This window comes from Coccinella septempunctata, chromosome 2 (genome assembly GCF_907165205.1).
Source record: "Coccinella septempunctata chromosome 2, icCocSept1.1, whole genome shotgun sequence".
Taxonomy (NCBI): Eukaryota; Metazoa; Arthropoda; class Insecta; order Coleoptera; family Coccinellidae; genus Coccinella; species Coccinella septempunctata.
Window position 1 is genome coordinate 32095682 of NC_058190.1, and position 22924 is coordinate 32118605.

General features: G+C 34.1%; 1 protein-coding gene across 1 annotated transcript in view; it reads left to right on the plus strand.

Moving 5' to 3' along the window:
- The window catches only part of LOC123307714, a 465084-nt gene extending 463240 nt beyond the window's left edge, over positions 1–1844 (plus strand). Inside the window, exon 6 of the mRNA XM_044890127.1 lies at positions 965–1844. Coding sequence (XP_044746062.1) covers positions 965–1312 — 348 coding nt within the window. The 3' untranslated portion in view covers positions 1313–1844. The remainder of the gene's footprint in view (positions 1–964) is intronic.
- Positions 1845–22924: the final 21080 nt, after the last annotated feature.

Here is a 22924-nt window from a genome sequence, read left to right on the forward strand (position 1 = left end):
AACAACCATAGATATTTTTTATTGATTTCAATTCTTACGTCCAGTTTCATAATTAAATTTAGAGTCACTTTAAGCTTAAAGCTTCCTTTACTGTCATTTTTACGCCCGGTTTCATAATCAAACCTAAAGACCCATCAATTTTAAAGCTTCCTTCAACCTTACTTAAAATGACACTAAAGGAAGCTTTAAGCTTAAAGTGACTTTAAATTTGATTATGAAACTGGACGTTAGTAGGATTAAAGAAAGCTTTAAAATTAAAGCGACTTTAGGTTTCATTATGAAACCGGCCGTTGGTGACATTTTGTGAAATTTTATTATCATAACGATAGAAATTTTTGTTTTTTATTCTTGAATGCAACAAGTCTGTCGGTATATATTGAAAGGAACATGACATCAAATTTCCAATCAATAAGGAATAGTTATTTGTGCAACCAGTTTGGAAAAGCATTATTTTTTCTTTTTCTAATGAGTGTATTTCTGCGCTTCGAGCAAAGCAAGTTGCGTAAAAAACGAAATACGAAAAATTGTGTTTCCCAACGTCTATACAAGCGCTCTTCGCAGATTCCTTTCAAATCGTCTAGTGACGGAAATATTTAGTTTCAATCCGGTACTATATATGAACTTGCTTCCATAAAAATCCAATAAAAATTCGTTTGTTTTTCAAGAATAGTTCACAAGGGATGCTTGTAAATTTCATTCGACTAAATTCTTGTCAGCGTGCTCAAAAAATATGGATGATATGAAACTTTTTGGTCTACCCAATCAGAAAATCTCTGGAAGATGCTCTAGTAATTATGTGAAATCAAAAACAAAATACAAATGCCTAGTATCTGACAAACACTGCTGAAAATTGAAAGAAAACGCAAGAAAGTTATTTGAGATTGAACAAGCGGAAAAAAAGCTGTTTCTTGTTTCTGTCCAAGAGTATTCGATCCAATATTTATTGATGTACCTTTCGTTTCAGGCTGATCAGAGAACCGGTGTTCAAATCCAGAACTCCGTTGTCTACTACGATGCTCTGCCAGGCCTAGAAACAGTCCGCTCAACGATCGTCATCAATTCAACCCAAGATCTATTCAAGAATGGCCGTATGAAGCTTAGCTGCGTCGCCTCGATGTACAGCTTGTACAAAGAGATAAGAGACATGGAAATCATGGAGGACACACCTCAGATAGCACCAATCCGCGAACACAGCACTCACTTAGAAGGTGTTAATTCCAGCAGCACAAATTCCGTTCCCAAATACTTTATGCGATTCAGTCAATTCCTAATCTTCTCGACGCATTTGTGGATGAGGAAGTTGGGCGATTAAGCAGATATGTTTAATTCATTTTAGGCGAAGGTGTATTGAATTGACGCTAAGTGCAAATTTAGGTGACTTACATCCGTTTATTCCTAGTGTGAAGGAGGCTATTCGTACCAAATGGAACTCTTGTTGAAAGATCTACTTGTAGAGTATGATTGTTATTGTTATTCTGGTTGTGCTCCTACTATATGGATTTTCTTTGTTACCCAAAAGACTATGTCGAATGCATATATAGCTCTATTTGCGATGTACAATGTAAGATGTTGTGACGGAAACTTATCTGTCTGAATGTCACTTTTATTCAGTTATTCATTAACTACAATTTTAAGAGTTGCCTGCTACATTAGGGTAACCAATGAAAATTTTATGCCTAAGGAACCTCAAGCTCAATAATTTCAACAAAATTATTGCCATTGAAAATACTAACAAAAAGTTGATGTCAATATAACTTTGCATGACTTGCTACAAAGGAACTGCTGGCAATCTAAAATCCTACGTGGGATATATAAAACATAGATGTTTCATTCAGTCCCAGTGCTGACCTGATTTTTCAACATGTAGAACTCGCAGATAAGGAAAACTAGCTTTGAAATGAAGTTGTTTCAGGTTTTCAATTCATTTTATCCTATCGCGTGCTACAGGAGACGGAAAAAGCTAAGATCAAAGAAAAACAGATTATTTCGCTGAATTTTGATCTTGAAATTTGGGTTTCCATGAATAACCATCAGTTGAAATCGTCGCAGGTGAAAAACCTTGGATATTCTCCTCATTTTCAGTAATCGTCACCTGCAAGTCGGAATCGAAGAGAAGAAGTTGCAAATGGATTAAATTATCCATATGAAATGTGAGTATTTCATTGTCACCCATGGAATGATGCAGATTTGGTATTAGTCTAGAAACCTTGTGAGTTATCTTGTATAACTGGGCTCACAAAAAGTAGATTTCAGTTTATTTTTTGAGTTTGATCCTGCATCTATTAGTACTCTTACAGCAATGAAAAACTATAAATAATCTGAAAAATATTAATTGAAATGAAATTGTTGAAAATTATACTGTTGAAATGAAGAGATACTACTGAAAAAATTTCAACGATATTGCGTTTGAATTTGCTATCTTTTTATCTCAAGCTCACCTCAAAATATCTATGGCTGCAAATATTTTTGCTACAGAAGGAAAGAACCCAAGTATTCATTTACATCTGAATAGGTTTATCAGACTCACGACTTAAGCTAGTTACTCTATATTTTCATTATCGATTCTATTCTTTTTTACCTTTTGATCAATACTATTTATCCGTTACGTTACGAACTTGAAGGCGAATTTTAATATGTTCGGAGTGGGCAAAATTCGATGGGAAAATGGATGGCATGTTTTCGACCTCGATTTTCAAATAACCTCATCTCTCTATCTTCTTTGGTTTTCTTTTATTTTTTTGAATAAAAACGCTTTGTTATTTCTACATATTCCAGTCCCATATTTTTTCTGATTCAGAATATATAACATACGTCGTGTCTCTGATTGTTCCCCCAATTAAAAAACTCAAAAACTAGTTCGGCCTAGTTGGCAGGTCATTTCATTGATAATATGATAATATACTTTATGGTCCTAAATTGTGTCAGGCGAGGTGTCAGGTTATTAAATGGCACAAGCTCTGCGTTTAGTGAATATCCTTAGGTTTATTATGCAGATATTAGAATTGTAACAACCTTGTAGATTTCAAAGAATAAACCTCATTATTATTACTTATATAAGAGACTTTGAAGATCACTATCATTCCGGATATTTGAAAGGATGAAAAATTTTCCAATATGGAATGAATCACTTTCAGGATATTCAATAAACCTGGATTCAACTGAATATGTTCCGAAACCTCTTCAACTAGTTGATAATCTAAATACTAGTACCACAGTTACACCTTCACCAATAAAGCTGTGCCAGTAGTGGTATAGGTTAATTGGTAAATATGAAGTAGTCATTGAAATTCTCATAATTTCCTCATTTCCGAGCATCTTCTCGAATATGCGGAATGAAAGTGATCTCCAAAATCTCTCATAGCCTGACACAACATAGGAGCATGAAGTTCATTATCATATTATCAATGAAAATGACCTACCAACTTGACCAAACTAGTTTTTGAGTTTTCTCATTGGAAGAACAATTAGAGATACGACTTATATTATAGATATATTCTGAATCAGAAAAAGATATCTGTGAAAATAACAAAGAGTTTATATTTGAAAAAATGAAAGTTACCACTATATCAATGAAGAGGCGGTATGGAAGAAATCTACGTAGTAGCGTAGTCAAAGACACTTTTTTTCATGTAGAATGACACTACATTCTACATGAATTGTCTGTAGAATGTAACATTTATTTTTCAATATCACTGATACTTTACCAAATAGAGGCACCAATACGAAGAGCCGAAAAATGAATTTTCACTTATAACTTGAAAACAAAAGAAGATAGAGGAATGAGGTTTTGACCATTAACAATCTTTTGAAAATCGAGGTAGAAAATGTGCCATCCATTTTTCCCTAGCTCTCACGGTTACAGAGCTGCCATTCAATCCCATCGAATTTTATCCACCCTGTACTTCACATAGAACCTCAACAGAAAGCTCTTACACCGGAAGCTTGCGAAGATTATTTTGAATCCGTATTGATTATCATATCCAGATTTAATATTATTATGGAGAGTATTATATTTCTCTTCAACTCAATCGACGGTCATCACAAATATCACATAATATAGGGTGTTATGACCATTCAGCATCAGGTGGTCTAGTGTGATAAAATATTTCCTTACGACAATGGAAACTCCTGAAATTACACGACATCAGAATATTTGATATCGAGGGTAGGATATCCTTAAAAAGATTGATATTGGGATTCAAAATGATGAGTCAATTGTAATGAATGCTGCTCCAAATTCCATTTTGCTATCACAATTAATTCAGAAATACAAGTTGGTAGGTGATGTACCCTTAGGTGTCACCTAAACCCAATAGTTGGGAATGGCAAGGGTTATAAAAATTCAACAAATTGTAGCATGCTTCTGGTTTGGGCAGGGAGATTTGGCTGATGTAGAGCACTACCTAAGAGAGAAAACTCGAAAATGAACATTCTTTGTTTATCTTTGTTTCATTACGGAACACGTAATGATGCTCAAGAGTTTCGTCTCGTCTTGTCAATTGTAACTGAATGGAAGACATCTAATGATCTGATGAAAAGCACTGTTTCATTTCACTATTCTATTTCTCTGATTTCCCACATCTCAAGTTGAAAGCGATATGTTACACTTCGCAGTCGAATGAAATTTACAAATAGTCTGCTTGCCAAAGTACACGGGGTCAATCCCCCAGGAAAATTTCATATAATACGGCGCAATTCTGCTCTCAATTCATCCACATCGACTAACTAATCCCCAATAGATCGCTATTGGGTCAGGGCGAATGCCCACTTGGTTTCATATAATCTATATTCAAGTATCAGGCCAATAAAGATGAGATTACATCTGGATAACCCTGGAGATTAGTTCTGAAAAGCATCCTTCTCTCGTTTCAGACGTAATGAAATGCCATCTCCTCTGGAGTAATGCAATTCGGCTATATTGCATTGCATAAACTAAGACTCAATTATAAAGAAAAATTTCTACTAATAAGGGGAATAAAATCAATATAAGACCTGCAAGGCATGTCTTGAATTTTGCATAGAAATCTTGGATATTTGGACGGTCATGGATCGCATATATATCCAGAATAATATTCAGTTTTGGATAACCGATATTCATCTCAGGTTATTGATACACTATTCAACAAAGTTCGAGGATTCTTGTGGCTTCCTTTTGAAAACAGTGATCTGGCGCTAGGGATGAACCTCCTGTTTTATAACTACGCAATAAGGAACTGATATCATAGACCAATCAAAACAGGATTTTTCCACTTTCATGTAGACCTCGATGTAGACGCAAATATCAACTATTTCCTATTTTTGTGAGATAGTGCAGGTTATTAGCGTCTTTATTCAGAAGTGAAAACCCCCTTTATTGGTTGGAATATTAGGCTTTTCCATGAATCGTGAAGATCTCTGGAAGGAGGCGATGACATATAAAATTGCTTGTTTTTACGCTTTTGCATCATCCTTACGGAAGATGAGATGTATTTGAGATAAGGTGGAAGAGCTAATTTAAGAATTGAATTGCATATTAAGATTTCATGTCGTAAACTAAATACAGCAGATATCTGTCTGATGAATTAGAGACTGCGTAGTTATAAAACGGTATAGGAGAAAACCTTTCCTAGTTTTATGAAATGAGTGGAAATGCAATAAAGACAGCTGCTGTGTTAGTGAAGATTTGAAATCAGTATAAAGTTGGATATGTTGAATAGAATACCCAACAATAAATTAAGGAAGAGACCCAATTCTACCGACGAAAAGTCGATTTTTTTTAAAGATTTTGCAACTCTAGGGCTGAATATTGTAATAATATTTTACGAACGACTATCAGGAATTATGAAAGATACCTATAGGTACATATAACTACCGCCATATTATTTTTATCATAATTCACACTTTCATTTTTGATGTGTGAAAACTATCCTGATGAGCATTACCGAGGAAGAGCTTTGTATTCCAGTCCCCAGTTGAACTTGACGATAATTAATAAATTTTAAATTTTTTTTTAGTTCTTCCTCTAAATCGCTCTACCTGATGATGCTCACTACTAACCATGCTCCCTACTAACCTACAGTCAGATCAGAAACTCTTTGTAAATTCAACAATTTTGATTTTTAACTCATATTCGGACTGTAGAAAAAATGAAATAACAAAAATCACCATTAATATTATATATAATGATTATTAATCATTGTGGCGTTGACGCGACAGCGTTTTACATAATATCTACGAGCAAGTGTTTCATGCCACCATGCTTTCTATTTGCGTGAATACAATAATTATTGGTTATGAGGGTCGCCAAATTCAGGTCATAAAATATTGTTTGATTTGAATCAGTGGAGGTCTCCATATCATACCCTTATCATATTGCCTTTCAGAACTGGTAGTAGGTGGATCTCTCCTTTACTACTCCATCTCAAGGAGACCTTCAATGGCATTGAGAAATTCGTCGATGCCCTTGGAAGTCAGTTGATCACTTACATATGACTTTTTTTTGATACACCTATCCCGCATGTGTCATAAACTGACTTACGCAAGAGGTACACAAGATGTTAGTTCTGTGCCGTCAGTGTCCCGTTAATTGTAACACCATTGCCCGAAGCTCAGCTCTTGGTTGCCTCAGGAACTTTTTTTTGGCAATGTAATTGTAGAATTTGTTGTTCAAGAGGGTTGTTCCATTTTCAATGCTGCCTTACTTTGTTTTTTCCAGAGACACTGGGGTTCAGGTCCAGTAGGTGTAAAGGTGGAAACCTTGATGCACTGATGCCCTTTTTTCAATATCACAATGACCTGATAACCATAGAAATGTCACTTTATTTCCTCTATCTCTAACATTGCTGCAGTCAGCGTACCTCAATATCTAGACCCCTTTCTGATTTTCATCTATCGGTATAGCATATCGATAACGTTTCGCCAAACTGACTTACAAACAGTAAACAGTATTGTCTTCTGTCTCTGTCGCATTGATTTCATATTTATTCGTTGTATGGCAAATTTTCTGTACCATACTTCACTGGAACACGTCCAAGGACTTCGAAGAATGATTTTCAAGCAGAATTCAAATTTTGTCTGATATTTCTGTTACCCTCAGCTATTTGCATTATGACGCGTTTTATTACCAAAATTTTATCTAGCGAATTCCCAATTTTTTATCGATACCAACTCTTTTGAAACTGAAGAAATGATTCGACATGATTTCCCCCAATATGAGTTTTTTATAACCACAACCACACCTGTTTAGCTGTCAAAATAGCTTATTCAAAACTCATGCTATTGGAAATCATGTAAATTCAGTTTCTTCTATATTTCAATTATGGATTTTGATTAACTATCGGCCACATACATTCAATATTGGATAAGTATCCTAGTATCCTCTATTAGTCCATTCAAGAATGATTGACAATTGACACCTCGGGTTGTAATTGAAAATCGAATTTAAGGTTGTAATAACCCATAAGTTGAGATTTTGTGTTGCGAAATTCAACTTGGTATTGTGAATAAACAGTGATTCCTAGACCTATTAGCTATATGTGAATCTATGCACTGACCGAAGATAATTTGAATTTTGTACTGCTGTTCATGTTATTAATTTATTCAAACAAATTGGAAACATAATTGTATCAATTTTGAATGTTGATTAATATGCTTTGCATTTGAATATCTCTTCTTTTCAAATACTGTTTTAGATAATATTTATATATTCCAGTTCTGTGATTAACACTACAGAAATTTTATTGGTGATTTTTGTGACTAGATATTAAGCTGCGTTTGGACTTTCAAGGCCTACTGGGATGTCAATCATTCTTGAATAGACTATAAGATTTGTATCGAAGTTGAATCAATTTCAACAGAAAATGAAACATCCTCTCATCGTTTCGAAGCAATTTTCGATTTTCATTGGTTTCGTTCGCTAGAAATGAAGTTTGAACAGATACGAAATGGTTAATTAATTATCAAGACAAGCATTTTTATACAATCTTCTCTCGTTTCCATTTTCGTTGTAAAATGAAGAATTAGTTTCTGTAGATAAAATATAGTGAAATTCTCAATTTTCAAAATTGACAACTGAAGTCTTTGATTGCTCAGAAAATCAAAATCAGATGGCTCGATTTAGTGTAAGAAAGCTTATGTAAATGAACGTAAAAGTAAGTTATCATTTCATTATGAGGAACAAAAAAGTCAACACTTTCTGTAGCTATAAAGAGAGAGAGGGGGAGTTAAAGGGAAAAACTCAATTTTGTCCAGACTCATTCAATGATAATAATTGCTTGTAAATCGAAGCATTGTTATTTGGTTATTTTCGAGAATCTAACTATTGCTATTGTAGTATTGTATCGATATTAGTCAAAATATTTCATCGAGAGAGGAAATGAATCGAAAGCATAATCAGATAAATGCTGCACTAATTCACTTCAATGTACATTATATAAGTGGAATTATTCTTCATTTCGAAAGCTCTAAATAGCACTGATGAATATTCGACAGGGTGAAATCTCTCTCCAAACTCCGACTCGACTAATGGAACAGAACAATCACGAACAATACGAAATCAGCTGTTAGTTTTAACGTGGAAATTTATTCGTAATAGCCAAACTTAAAACTGTAAATATTTCATCGTAATATCTATTGAAAATGATGTCTATAATTTATGGAATGAATATTTATTTGCAGGTATGAGTTAATCAAATCATTGATGATAATTACTCTGATAGAGGTAACTGTTTTATTATGTTTATGACTGATAGCCCTTTGTAGTTTTTCGTACCTTTAGGCTTATTACCATGAACTGTGATATCTAGAATTAAGGGTGAGGATGTATGTAGTTTGTGAATCGAATTGTTCGTATAAATAAACATTATGATAATTACTAGAAAATGAGTATTATTTAAATCAACCTATTCATTATTCATTCAGGACTTTTGCTCATATTATGAAAAAGAATGAAATTCTTATCAATTAAATTGCAATTTTACCTACACATTTCTAATATTCAGTATGTATGTTCTGTGGCATCTTTCAACATAAAAAAGGTGGGTTTTGTGTTGAAACAACCCCTTGTATAAATATTTCAGAATTTCATTCCAAAAATTGGAAAGAACAGAAAACATTAGACGGACTAAATATATTTGTTGTTAGCCCACACAACTTTTTCACAAATTAACTTCAGTGAAATCCAGATGTTTCCATACTGAGCTGGCTGGTCCTCACTTACTATTATATACAAGATGACAATTTGAAAACTTGCCAGTCCAATTATGTCACGACAAGGATTCTTTCAGAGAAAATGCCGGAACAGGTCAAGTTCTATTCGTAGTGGGACATATTTTGAGCAGAATTGTCAGCAGAAATCTCCTCAACCCTAGGTGTAGGAGCTATCACCCCTAAATTCTCAATAGGGAATAGGGGGTGAGCTAAACCTCAATTGAAAGATCACTTGACCCTCTTCATGAATACTATGGTTTGCAAATTTTTATTGAGTCTATGAATTAGTTACTGGGCTGACAATTTGAAAACTTGTCAGGCCAATTATGTCTCGACAAGGATGTTTTCAGAGAAAATGCCGGAACAGGTCAATTTTTATTCGGAAGGGGACATGTTTCTAGCAGACTTGTGAGCCAAAATCTCCTCAATTTTAGGTGTCACCTCTAAATTCTTAATAGGGAATAGAGGGTGAGCTATACATCAATTTGAAGACAATAGTATTATGTAGAGGAACATATTGTCTTCCGATTGAGGTTTAGCTCACCCTCGATTCCCTATGAAGAATTTTTGACTTCAAGTTTCTTTCATAAATAGAAAAACGATAATTGAATAAATTTTCTTCTTCAATAATCAGACGAAAGTCTTTTACTCTCTTTTAAGGGATATAGATCGCGATATCGATATATAAAAGAAATAATTTTTCGACAGTCGGTGATTCCTATCACAGAAGATTGAGTTCACATAGTATGTGGAGTTCACGAACCATAATGCATTTTCAACGGTCGCTATGGTTACGCCAGCCTACAGAAAATTCAACATTGAATCGAAAAGCAGAAAAAAGTATTAATTTTTTTTCTTATGTTATATTTATGTGAATAGCGACATATGATACATTTTTGAAATCAGCAAAGAAATTGCAAAAAGATCAGAGAACTTTAAACTTTAGTTCACATTTGAAGAATCAGAAATCCCTGTTGTATCTCGAAAATGACTAGATCAAAAAATTAAATAATTCCATATTCGAATTCCTCCTAAAAAAGTGCCTGAAGAATGTAACAACGGATTTCGAATACGAGTTCAAATAAGCGGGTTATTCAGCTTCATTGAAAATGACAATTTCTCAATTTTCGTTCATAACTCAAAATCTATGAACGTTAGGCTTGATCTGTTTTCAGTTTCGGACTTTTGGATTAGTCAACAAAAAAGAGCTAGAGAATGTGTTATCAGTTTTCTTCTAGCTGTTATAGTTAGTTCTCGAGATCCCTTCAGTAGACAACGAATTTTGCCCACCGTGTACAGAATTTATTCGAGTAGGTTTTCATTTGAGATTCATTCCCTTACAGGGTGTATATGAATGACACCGAAAAAATTAAAGCGGTGATTCTTTGACGTTTATTGCAGTACGTAATTGGTATAAAGTTTTTCGAAAGAAAGTTTTACCCCTCCCAAGATTAACATAAAACATTATTATATTTTTTTTTCTTTTTTATTTCACCTGTTATCTGCACAATCCTGATATCAGTTTTATTGTTTCAATTATTTTCATTGCAAAGCGCAATACTATCGCGTTATCTCATCGTTTTGAAAATGCATTGCATTATTGTCTCGTAAATGGTTAAGTTGTCGAAAAAACTTGTAGGAATAAAAAAAGTTTGTATATTGTGCTTTTCAGCCATCTTTTTTAAAAGGAAAATTTTCATGCAAAAAAATTTCTGAGAAACATAATCTTAGAGGTTTACTCTAAGATATTTACCCTTTCTGAGCATACTTCAGGGTTGAAAATATTCCAACATGTGTAATTTCTTTGACAAATGATACTAACCAAGTTTCGTGTCTTAAGCTTAGTATGAAGGGAAAATAAGAAAGAAAAGCAATTTTTTTTTAATTTTCGGAAGGGTGTAACTATCCCGGGGCGAAATTTTCCAAAGTATTTTATACCGAGTACCTACCACTTGAATTTTTTCCGTGTTATTCGGATACACTCTGTATAATGAAGAGATACCAAAAAATGCAATTTTTCACAAACAAGTCGTGCCTTAAGCCGTTGATTTTAGGTTTTTATGGCCGACGCTGGATAACCTAAGTATACACTATACTTAGTAAAAAGAGGAAAATGATCGAAACAATTTTGTAGAGCTTGAGAGGTTCTATTAAAAAGTTCATAATGACATATATATATATAACTTTCGAGGAATACTCAGAATAACCAATTTTAATATTTTCAATTCAATTCAAAATAATGTTTCATATGAAGAGGGCTTTTGACAGGCATGGAATGTTTTAATATAAAAATAAATGTGATTCTTACCTGCGGCATTTATTCCTGATGAAAAATCAACTATTTTTTCTTCTAATTCGTATATCCTCACCTTAGTGGAAAACCAGATTAAAATGAGAACAACCCATTCGGAAAAAAACGATAACTTAACTAAGCAGAAATAAAATTAAGTTGACCGACAATAATTAGTAAACAAAAAGAAGGTGAATAATAAATGTGGTCGATAAACGAAAGTCCTGCCATTTAGTATAAAATATATAATTTGAAACGAATGTAAAAAATATAAACTATGTACCATTAAAATTTTGAATCTATGGAGTTTTTACTGATGTAAATTTTCTCGACCATTTCCTTTTAGGTATATCTTGAGTATGCATGATGAGAAGTATTATTGTCTCCTAAGTTTCTATGTGATTCAAATTCAGAATGTGGGATTGTGAAATGAAATTGCAGCCGAAGCAGATTATCACCAACGGCTTATGATAACATGAATACGCAGGCAGCAACCGTCACGGTGACATTTTAATCGCGTTGGAACTAAAAGGAGCAATCAAAACTATTCCATTCGATGTGCATTCAGTTCAAACCCCTATTTCAGTTAGATCTTTGTTCTGAAAACACTCGCAGAGTCTCTATTGACGAGCATTGTGGGTACGATTTCAGCTTCCGAAATCAGCGTTGCACTTGAATGACAGAGGAAGCCTTCTGAGATGACTAAACATATGTTACGATTCTGTGTGAATCTCGTTGAAGTGCGAGTCAAGTTTCATACGAATTGCACATTACCCAAGAGAAATTCGACATACTACCATTCAGAGAAATGCTAATTGTACTTATATTCCGGAAAATTCAGAACGAACGTCATTATTCATTAATGTTCCACTGAACATTATCATATGAAGTTCAATTCAAAATGTGATGTCAGATTGATATAAAAGGGACCCTGTAGAGTACCTCTACCAAAACTTAGTTCTGTATGTAGGGAGAATTATCCAGGACAGCCTGTGAAAACAGTGAAAAAAACTATCATTGTTCATACTCAAGCGTGTCAGATTAAGATATACCTATACTCCATTCACTTTTATTTTAGCACTCGTTTAGCCATGGAAATTTGACACATTTCACTCTGTATAGTACGAAAATGTGGTGTTATGAAGCTTGTCAAAACATTTGTGGGTTTCAAATCAACGCTATGTTGCCCGTTTTACTTAAAAGTTTCTGTTTTTACGTATTTTATTATCACAATGTCGAATCTCTGCGGAAAATATGTGTCGAACATAATTGAACTTTATACACACTGATTGAAGGCATACTAAATCCAGTTATTTGCATGGAAAATACAAGAGATCAGTATAATATCATAATATGCACTAGCTTCAGGAGAGTTAATGTTCGTTATCTTCTTTGGCTAAAGTTTGAAAACGTTACATCAATTGTAGATTTCAAAAATATTAACCCAAAGATGAAATGCATATGATGCAGTGGTTAGGAATGGGTTTCTCCCAAAGGAATTAACAGATAATTACAAGAATGTTAAATTGTCCAACAAAAATCATCTTGCATCAATATAAGTAAAAGGAATTAAGGATGTTTCAAGTTTCAAGTCAAGATGAATCACCTTTGAACAAAAATTTCACATGAGCAAACAATTAACAGGACAATTGGCGCGTATTTGTGGCACGCGTACATTCTCTAGCGCGGTATTTTTTTTTCTTATTTTGAAGTTAATGATTTAAGAATAACGAAAATAATATAATCAGTTTCAGAAAGCCGAAACAATAAAAATTGGCAAGAGGTCACAAAAATCAGTTCTTTCAACATTAATAATAAAAGTTGTAGAGTATAACATTTTCTAAAAATTTTGACTGAAGCAATTTTTCCTACGTTTGAACATTTTCGAGATACATGGCGATGAATGTACGGGGTGGGCAAAATTCGTTGTCTACTGAAGGGATCTCGAGAACTATAGCAGCTAGAAGAAAACGGATGACACATTCCTGAGCTCTTTTTTCCTGACTATTCCAAATCTGAAAACAGACCCAGCCTAACATTAATAGATTTTGAGTTATGAACGAAAATTGACAAATTGTCATTTTCCATGGAGTTGAATAGCTTGCTTATTTACACTTGTATTCGAAATCCGTTGTTACATTCTACATACACTTTTTTACGAGGAATTCGAATATGATACTATAAAATTTTTATTCAGTCGTTTTCGATATGCGACAGAGATATTTGATTTTTCAAATGAAAAGTATAGTTGAAAGTTCTTTCATCTTGCTGCAATTTTTTTGCTGATTTCAAAAATGTATCATATGTCGCTATTCACATGAATGTTACACGAGAAAAAAATTCAATACTTTTTCCTACTTTTCTATTCATTGTTGAATTATAAGTAGGCTGGCTTACCATAGCAACCGTTGAATATGCATTATCTTTTGTGAACCTGAGCCTCTATGGTTGGAATTACGGATGGCTGAATAAAGATTTCGATGATTAATCTTTCATCGATTGTTCTCGAGATTAGACCATCTGATTATCATCCCTCATGGCCCGAAATATTCCGAATTACGAAAAATTCGATATGTTGGTATGTTATATTCAAGCGAACGAAAATATCCGAGTCGCAAGGGAAGTGTATTTCGAAAAATATCCGGAACGAAAGCAACCGAGGAAAAATACTGCCAGCGCTTGGCTCACAATCTTAAAATTATGACTCACGAACCATGCATTTTCAAACGTCACTATTACGCCAGCCTACTGAAAACTCAACAGTGAATCGAAAAACAGGAAAAAGTATTAAACTTTTTTTCTAATGTTTTATTTATGTGAATAGCGACATATGATACATTTTTGAAATCAGCAAAAAAAATGCAGCAAAATTAAAGAACTTTCAACTATAGTTTACATTTGAAAAATCGGAAATCCCTTTCGTATCTCGAAAATGACTGGATCAAAAATTTTAATAATATTATATTCGATTTCCTCATGAACAAGAAGTGCCTATAGAATGTAACAACATATTTCGAATACAAGTTCAAATAATCAGCTTCATTGAAAATGACAATTTCTCAATTTTCGTTCATAACTCAAAATCTATGAACGTTAGGCTGGATCTGTTTTCAGTTTTGAATTAGTCAAGAAAATGTGTTATCAGTTTTTTTCTAGCTGCTATAGTTCTCGAGATTCCTTCAATAGACAACAAATTTTGCCCACCCTGTACATTAGACTGGGTTTCTACATTGACCTTGGACTTTCGCATGTGTGGTGCTAAGGTCCTCGCCCCCACGGTTAAGAGTATGTAAAATTTCTTCCGACGAAAATTGTATAGAATTTTATTCTCTACAACTTTCATTATGAATGCAAAAACGATCACTCTGAGTGCCTCTTCGCGAGTAGAATTTTAGATATATTGGCGTTTGTCAGGTAGTAGAGTATCTACGTATCTACAGATTTCTTTTCTTGTAGTTGAGAAGTACAATTTCAATTCACCGTCTCACCTATGGCATCATGAATTCAATTAGCCCAAGTAATTTTTCATGCTAAGCAGATAATGTGCAAACAATGGTACCCATCTCTGTGTCCTCAAAGAATACTGTGGATACTTTCTTAAACTGTTGGTTCATACATATGTTCATATTGTATTCGTTTTGTAGAATAAAAATTGTTCAAAGTAACCTAAACTGCCTTTCTAATGAACATTTTTTTTTATCTGATGATTAATAGCTTGAAACTTTTTGAGTGATTTCTGGGTAATTAGTAACTTCCAACCATTCTATGATATAATTTCATTTTTAAGCATTCTTATTTGAAACAAGGACAAATCTGAAATACCTGATTGTTCTGAATGAATGGTATTCGTGGTGGTTGAAAATTTGTCAGAGGGTCTTCAAATAGGAAACATCGTATTTCTGTAGTCAGGACCAAGTTGGAGTTTTTAATTTCACACAAATATATACCTAACATATCCCAATATATACACGTCGACAGCGAAGGAATAAAGTTTTAATCGAACAAAATTCCATCGTAGGCGACTCTAATTCGATAAAATTGAAAAAATTAAACAAATGTCCATTCCCTTCAATTCAGCGAACGTATAGTAAAGAAACCCCCACAGAAATGAAACGAGATCCCGAAATTTCTTATTCCATCAAGATCCTTATGATACATGGAAGGATTCAGCTAGGAAAGAATATATCATTGCTATTCTGTCGAAACGAGGTGCTTCAGAACCGGTGAAAATTTCTCATCTACTTTCATGAGGACGGAATGAGGAAAGTAAAATGTTACTGGGATCTAATCTAATTTATTCTCTTCCCGTTAATTCTCACAGGAATATGGCTCTTAGAGAGGACATGATTGGAAATCGAATAAAAAAACCCAATAAGGTTCATTTGTATATTCTTTACAGTTGTGCGATACTGACTAAATTTATGGTTTATCAAAAAGTTATGGAAATCAAAAATCAATTATATCAACATTCACCCAGGATTACGAAAATATATTGAAAAAATCTGAGCCTACTTTATAGAACCGAAAAGAGTGCAAAGTATTTTATCATACAACAACGTTTCCTATGAACTGGTTATAAGTATTCATCACAAGAAACCTACACCCATCATAACCAAATTTTTATTTTGGTCAACAAGCTAGGGCCAGCTAGGCAACATAGGCCCTATAACCTCTTAGTTGAAAGAAAGATAATATAGAAAGGAGGAGCAATTGAGTTCAGTGCCTGTTGGAAGAATGATGACGTATTGGGTGGCAAAGTCATGCTCACATTGACCGAACAGGGTTCGTTCGCAGTGGCGTAGCATAGATAATAGGTAGAGTTATAAAGGAAATTATATAAGGTAACGTATTTCAAGTTGCACAGAGTCACACCCAAACATATAGGGAAAAATGCCTGCTAATCTTTCCTCACTGACAATCGTGGATAAAGTACAACATATTACTCGTGAATGTTGTATAGGTAGGTAACTATACTTCATTCAAATTTATTTTAGCAGTCGGTTGGCCATGAAATAATTTTCTCAAGTTTTTGTAACTAGAACGAAGTTAGGTTGGCACTCATGAAATGTCGTTAATGTCATAACGCCGTTGCCACAACTAATATCAATATTTATTACGAAAATGCCGAAACTGATTGAAAAAAGAGACAGGGTTTCAGGAAGTGCTATTTAGCATTCAGGTCCGCTCATTCAAATAGTTATAACCTGATATTCTACAATCCACAATACGTCAGACGGTAGCGAACATATTCAATGTAAGAGAATTATGATGAATAATGTTTCATCTGAATCTAAACGATTTATATTTCAATTGAATATTTCCACAATCAGAAAGAAGATGATTAGATGAAGAGGATGACAAAGAATTTCCTTCTATTGGGAGACCCAAAAAAGTGGTGGCATTTGAGAATTTTATGTTTGAGTGAATTAATGCGAAAAGTTTACTACAGGATTTTCGATAAATGACATCGCAGAATAAGTTCCCCAAAATGGATTCTTCTTGAACTTATGACTTGTCCTATATAATGTAATTGTCTTAAGGTACTAATAAATACCTAATTAATTATTATAACATCAACGTATTAAGATGAATAGCCACAAATACGCGCAAGTTGCCCTGTTACTTGTTTATTCATGTGAAATTTTTGTTCAAAGGTGAAGTTCATCTTAACTTAAAACTTCCTTCAATTCCTTTTACTTATATTGATGCAAGATGATTTTTGTTGAAGAATTTAACATTCTTGTAATTATCAGTTAATTCCTTCGGGAAATACCCATTCCCAACCACTGCATCATAAGCATTTCATCTTCGGGTTAATATTTTTGAAATCTACAAATGATGTAAGCCAAAGAAGATAACGAACATTAACTCTCCTCAAGCTAGTGCATATTATGATAGTATACTGATCTCTTGTATTTTCCATGCAAATAACTGGATTTGGTATGCCTTCAATCAGTTTGTATAAACTTCAATAATGTTCGTCACATATTTTCCGAAGAGATTCGACATTGTGATAAAATAGGTAATAACAGAAACTTTTACGTAGAACGGGCAACATAGCGTTGATTTAAAACCCAAAAACGTTTTGACAAGCTTCATAACCCCACATTTTCGTACTATACAGAGTGAAATGGCCAACCGACTGCTAAAATAAAAGTGAATGAAGTATATCAGGATTGTGATTTTTCAATTCCAACCAGAATGGGGTTATTGAGGAAATGGTTAAATGACGATTTTGTTTTAGACGGATTCTCATCGACCTTCTTTCAAATTATGCGAATTTTTACACTACTCATTCAGCCAACAGTTTGTTATCGATTAAATCTCTTCATTAATACACAAATAGATGATTTTGCTATTTCGGCTTATTAAAGACTCGATTCAACAACTTTGTTAGTTGAAAGATGGTATTACCATATTCAACATTCAATAACGAGAATGCCGAAGAGGAAACATACGTTCGCAAGTTTTGTTTTAAAATGCCTCGAAGTGTATACAAAGCGCATAGAATAATCGCTCTTCTCTAGAGAATATCTCCATTGTTATCTCCAGGTTCAGAAATCCTTTCCTCCATGACGTTTTTCCCCAGTGTAAATATATTCATGGTGTTTCCCATATTTCAATGACTGCAAGTGCCGAAATCGAAGGAACAATAATCTATATCCTCTTCCCCATTGTTTTCAGTTGAACCACTTCAAGATAATATATATTCCAATCTCTTTGAACATAAGCAGATTCAAAGAGATTTGGCTCTGCTCGCTGGAGACTCGTATTTCTGCACTGTGTGGGATAATCGGGAACGTTCAAGTTTATTTTGGATTCAGTGAACGATGAAAAAGGTGCAGGGGTATATTCAAAAGAAACGAAGTTCATTTTTCTTTTATTATTGCTGTTGATGCACAGTACCGTGGGTATTGATTTTGAGGAAAATAATAAAACTAAGACGCTTCTGGCGGTAGGTGAGCATGGCTATTCATGAAGCATGCGATTGGTCAACAGAATATTTCAACACTACGGGTGTCCCAATTTCAATGGGTCGCAAAAATTTGAACAAAAGTTTTGATTATCCTAAAGAAATTAGTTTGAAAATCATTATTTCAGTTTTCGGTAAATAGTTGCGACAACTATTATTGCAGGCTCTATTAGTAAATTGGCCAAAAGTCCTGAAAATAGTATTATAGCCACTTCCGGTATTGTTTGCGGTAATGCCATTAATGGCATTACGTTGTCACACAATTGTGTGACAACGTAATGAACCTAATGACATTCTGTGAAATTAATTATTTCGTATCTGTACGCATCTATATTCAACTATCTTTCGGTAGTGGATGTAATGATTTTTAATGTTCTTGTGTACCTACTGGAAACCTACTGGAAATAAAAAAGGCAAATCACTATGTTTAGGTTGAATTAACAATCACATAAGGTGGATGGTAACAAAGCATAACCTACACTGAAACTCTAACCAGAAAAAACTAGTATAAACAATTTTCGAGGCATAAATAATTGACAATAACAAAAAACTTAATTTGGAGCAATATTCTAACATTTGCAAAAAACTGAACGAGCAAAAAATAACTCTTGAATTGTTAACCTGCATTGATCTCTATAGAAGTATCGCAAAGGTGCATTCAGACGTAACGTGGACCACGTCACGTCAAGTAATCTGCATGCTTCTTTATTCTTACTAATTTTATGAATATGAAAATCCGTGTGCTTGAAGTTTGTTTGTTTGTATTTTTGTCTTTCAACAGATGTCCGATTTTGATGGGAATTTCACTGTTCTGTAGAAAATTTATTTGAGTAAGTTTTCGTGTGAAATTCATTCCTATATAATGAAGATATGACAAAAAATATCGATTTTTCAAAAACAAGTTGTGAATGAAACCAGTGAAGCCACTGATTTCAGGCTTAAATGGTCGACGCAGGGCTTACTATAAGAGATATAAATAACCGATAAAGTACAATTTTATGGAGCTCAAAAAAGTCTATCGAAAAGTCCGAGATGGCATATATCTATCTTCGGAGTAAAATCCACGATAACCAATTTTAATATTTTTAGTCCAATACAAAATATTGTTCCCTTGAAGCCTTGAAGAGGGTCTTTACATAACTCCGAGATGTCCGATTTTGATGGGAATTTCACAACGATGTAGTGAATTTCTTCGAGAAGATTTTCATGTCAAACTCATTTCTATACAGGGTTTCCCAAAACTAGCGTATCAAACGTCACACCACGGTAGAGTAGATCGAATACTATCGAATGATACCAACATTAGTTGAGCGAAAATATACCGTTTCCAAAAAACCCTAACCTGAAATTGCCGATTTTCGGTCTATTTTTCTAATCACAGGGCCAATTTGTAATTGAGGACAGCGTTTTTCGCCCATATTATCACCCCTGTAGAGGAGGTTTATTCCGAGTTATAAAAATTATGTAGAAAAAACAATCGTTTTAATTGACATTTACTTGGGTTTTCGATTAACTACTTGAAATAATTTAAATTAGGTGTGATAAAACAATAATCTAGAATTAAAATGATTTAAAATCGCTATCCTTTGTCACAAACTGGCCCTGTGATTGAATAAAATAGTTCGAAAATCGGCTACTTTAGGTATAATATTTTCATAAAATTCTGATTATTTTGAAAACGGTACATTTTCGCTGAACTAATATTGGTGTCATTCAATAGTATTTGGTATACTCTGTCGTGCTGTGACGTTTTATTCACTAGTTTTGGGACAGCCTGTATAATGAAGAAATGACGAAAAATGTCGATTTTTCTATAAATAAGCCGTGAATGAAGCTTTTGATTGTAAGCTTTTATAAAAGACACTATATAAGAATAAGAGATAGAGGACAATGATCAAGAACAATTTTTTACCGTTCGCGATGGCATATGTATATCTACCTAATGTTAGGTAGTACCTAACATTTGGGGATAACCCGCGATGATCAATTTTAATATTTTTAATTCAATCCAGAACAATGTTCCATTTGAAGGGGGCTTTTGACTGATATGGAATGAATAAATATAAAAATACAGATATTTTAAGAGATACGGCAAGGCGAACAAATACGAATTTAGAAATTAAATTTACCCGAGATGGCAATATTACGTGACGGCTACTTCGAGGTGAAGTTATACGGACACTAATCGATATAATATGATTATTTCGACATGGACATAGACAAAGAAACTTTCTCTATGGATTCGGACTAGGATCATGATAACGACGTGTTTCGTAGCTGAATCGGAGCAATAGGGAATTGTGGAGTTTGATTTTAGTTTTCTTCCCTCTCATGGTTTTCATTACATGCTGATTGTTTTTTTGATGTTGATCATTATTTATTACTACTTTTCGATTCCATTTTTATATCTTCCCTAGCATTTTGCAATGAAATATTATGAAAGCGGAGACGAGGCTGTGAGTTAGTACTTTATATTTAAAAGATAATAAAGACAGATTTTCATCCCAATAAATAAACCATGAATTATACGAAATATGTATTCATTGACAAAGTGGCAAAAAAGCAGATTTCTGAAATTTCCAAGAAGTCTCACATACGTCGCAGAAATTCTTGAGGTCTTGTTAGAACATTCTTCATCTTAATTATCAAGTTACGCGAGTCTTACATTCCAGATTGATGTTAATGCCAAAAGGAAAAACCTGATTAGACCGTACCCCATATTTGGTAGTCGTCGTCCGCAAACTTTCATGCTTAAAGCAACACTACACAGAAAGTTAGGAACTTATTTCCACTCCACCGAAAATATTATAATGAGCGAGCATGAAGCCCGTTGTATTTCTGTTATGTAAATTGTGTATTGTTGTAGCCTAAATGCAACAATAAGGATAAATTAGAGCAACTTGTGTGCACAAAAGCATCAAATACTTCCTCCGCTCCCGGTAAAAGCGCGGTGGAGTCGAGTTCAGCGTTGCAAATCTTTCTAGATTCGTACGAAACGTCATGGATTTGATCCTCAACAATAAACAGGATTTGACCTTTTCTCCCTTTGTGCGACGTCCAAGATAGAGATGGATGCTTACCGTTTCGGTCGTGGGATCTAGATCATTTTATCGGAGGTCAGAGATGTTGGGGTGCTGTAATCTTGGATGTTCTAGAGTTGGATATTTTCAATCTAACTCTGGGTTTTTATGGGTGACACAAGGTGGTTGATTCATGATTTCAAATATGAGATAGAAATTCACGTGGCGTTTTATGTGCACGGTAGAACTCTGAAGGAAGAAGTTCTACAGCGAATTTGGAAAACAGTGTTCTTTCATCATTATTGGATCATAATTCTTCTTCTATGAGCTATAAAGCAAAGATTATTGAGTAGAAAAGTGGAAAGCGGAGCGACTAAAGTGATGTGAGCACCATCTATGGGTCAAAGGTGTTTTTGAGACGCTTAAACTGCTTGAAATATTAATTTGAGGGCCATTTGCAGACACATATGAAATTTCAGATGGCCATTTTGATCAAATAGGTTTTGAATGAATTGTTTCTCTTACCGCGTTTTGTTTATCTAGCTCCTTCTAGCAGGGCCGCCGTCAGGACCGGCAAACCGGGCACCCTGCCGGGGCGGCACATTCTGGGGGCGGCAAATCAGTTGATGAAACGATACCAATTTTTTCACATCAAATTTTTTTTCTTCAAAAATGAAAAGACGCAAATTATTAATTATTAGCGTGAAATCCAAAGGCGGCTTTTTGCGCTTGGTCGCCAAACAATTCACATATGTTCTTCTCAAAGTACCGAATAAAAATGCATTTTAACCAGAAACAAGGGGAATACCGCCAGATGGAAAACGATCAAACATACCGAATTCTACATAAATACATAACTATCAAAGTCAGCCTGTGAATATCTCCACCGCAGCGGCCATTCACTGTTCCTTTTTTTGCTCTTTAGCCAGTAGGTCTCTTTGATAAACGTCACAGACTGTATAGTTTTTGGGACGACTTCCGGGATAATTCAGAAATAATTTTTATATTCTGTTTGCCAATCTGAATTTGAAATGTTAATTTCGGGGAGGAATTCAAAATACTTGAGAAGCAAGAGTACCTATCAACACTTTACAATAGTATATCGTGTTTATGCGAATTGCGACTGTTGTAGATTTTCAAATATCTCATTATCTGTGTAGTTTAGAATTTCAAATTGAATCATATTGAAGGTCGGTTCTATATCTCTCTTTTTTTTTCTTATGTTTTTTTTTATATTCAACATTTACTAAGGTATATCAATTTATAAAAAAGACTTTTCTCTGAATATCTATATTTTGAACATGCTGTACGTTATTCCATAAAGAATGATGTACTTATACCCAATATAGTCCTAGCAAGGTGGCAAAATATCATTTTGCGGGGGCGGCGAAATTTTATTTTGCCGGGGCGGAAAAATGTCTAGCGGCGGCCCTGCCTTCTAGTTGTTGATTATCG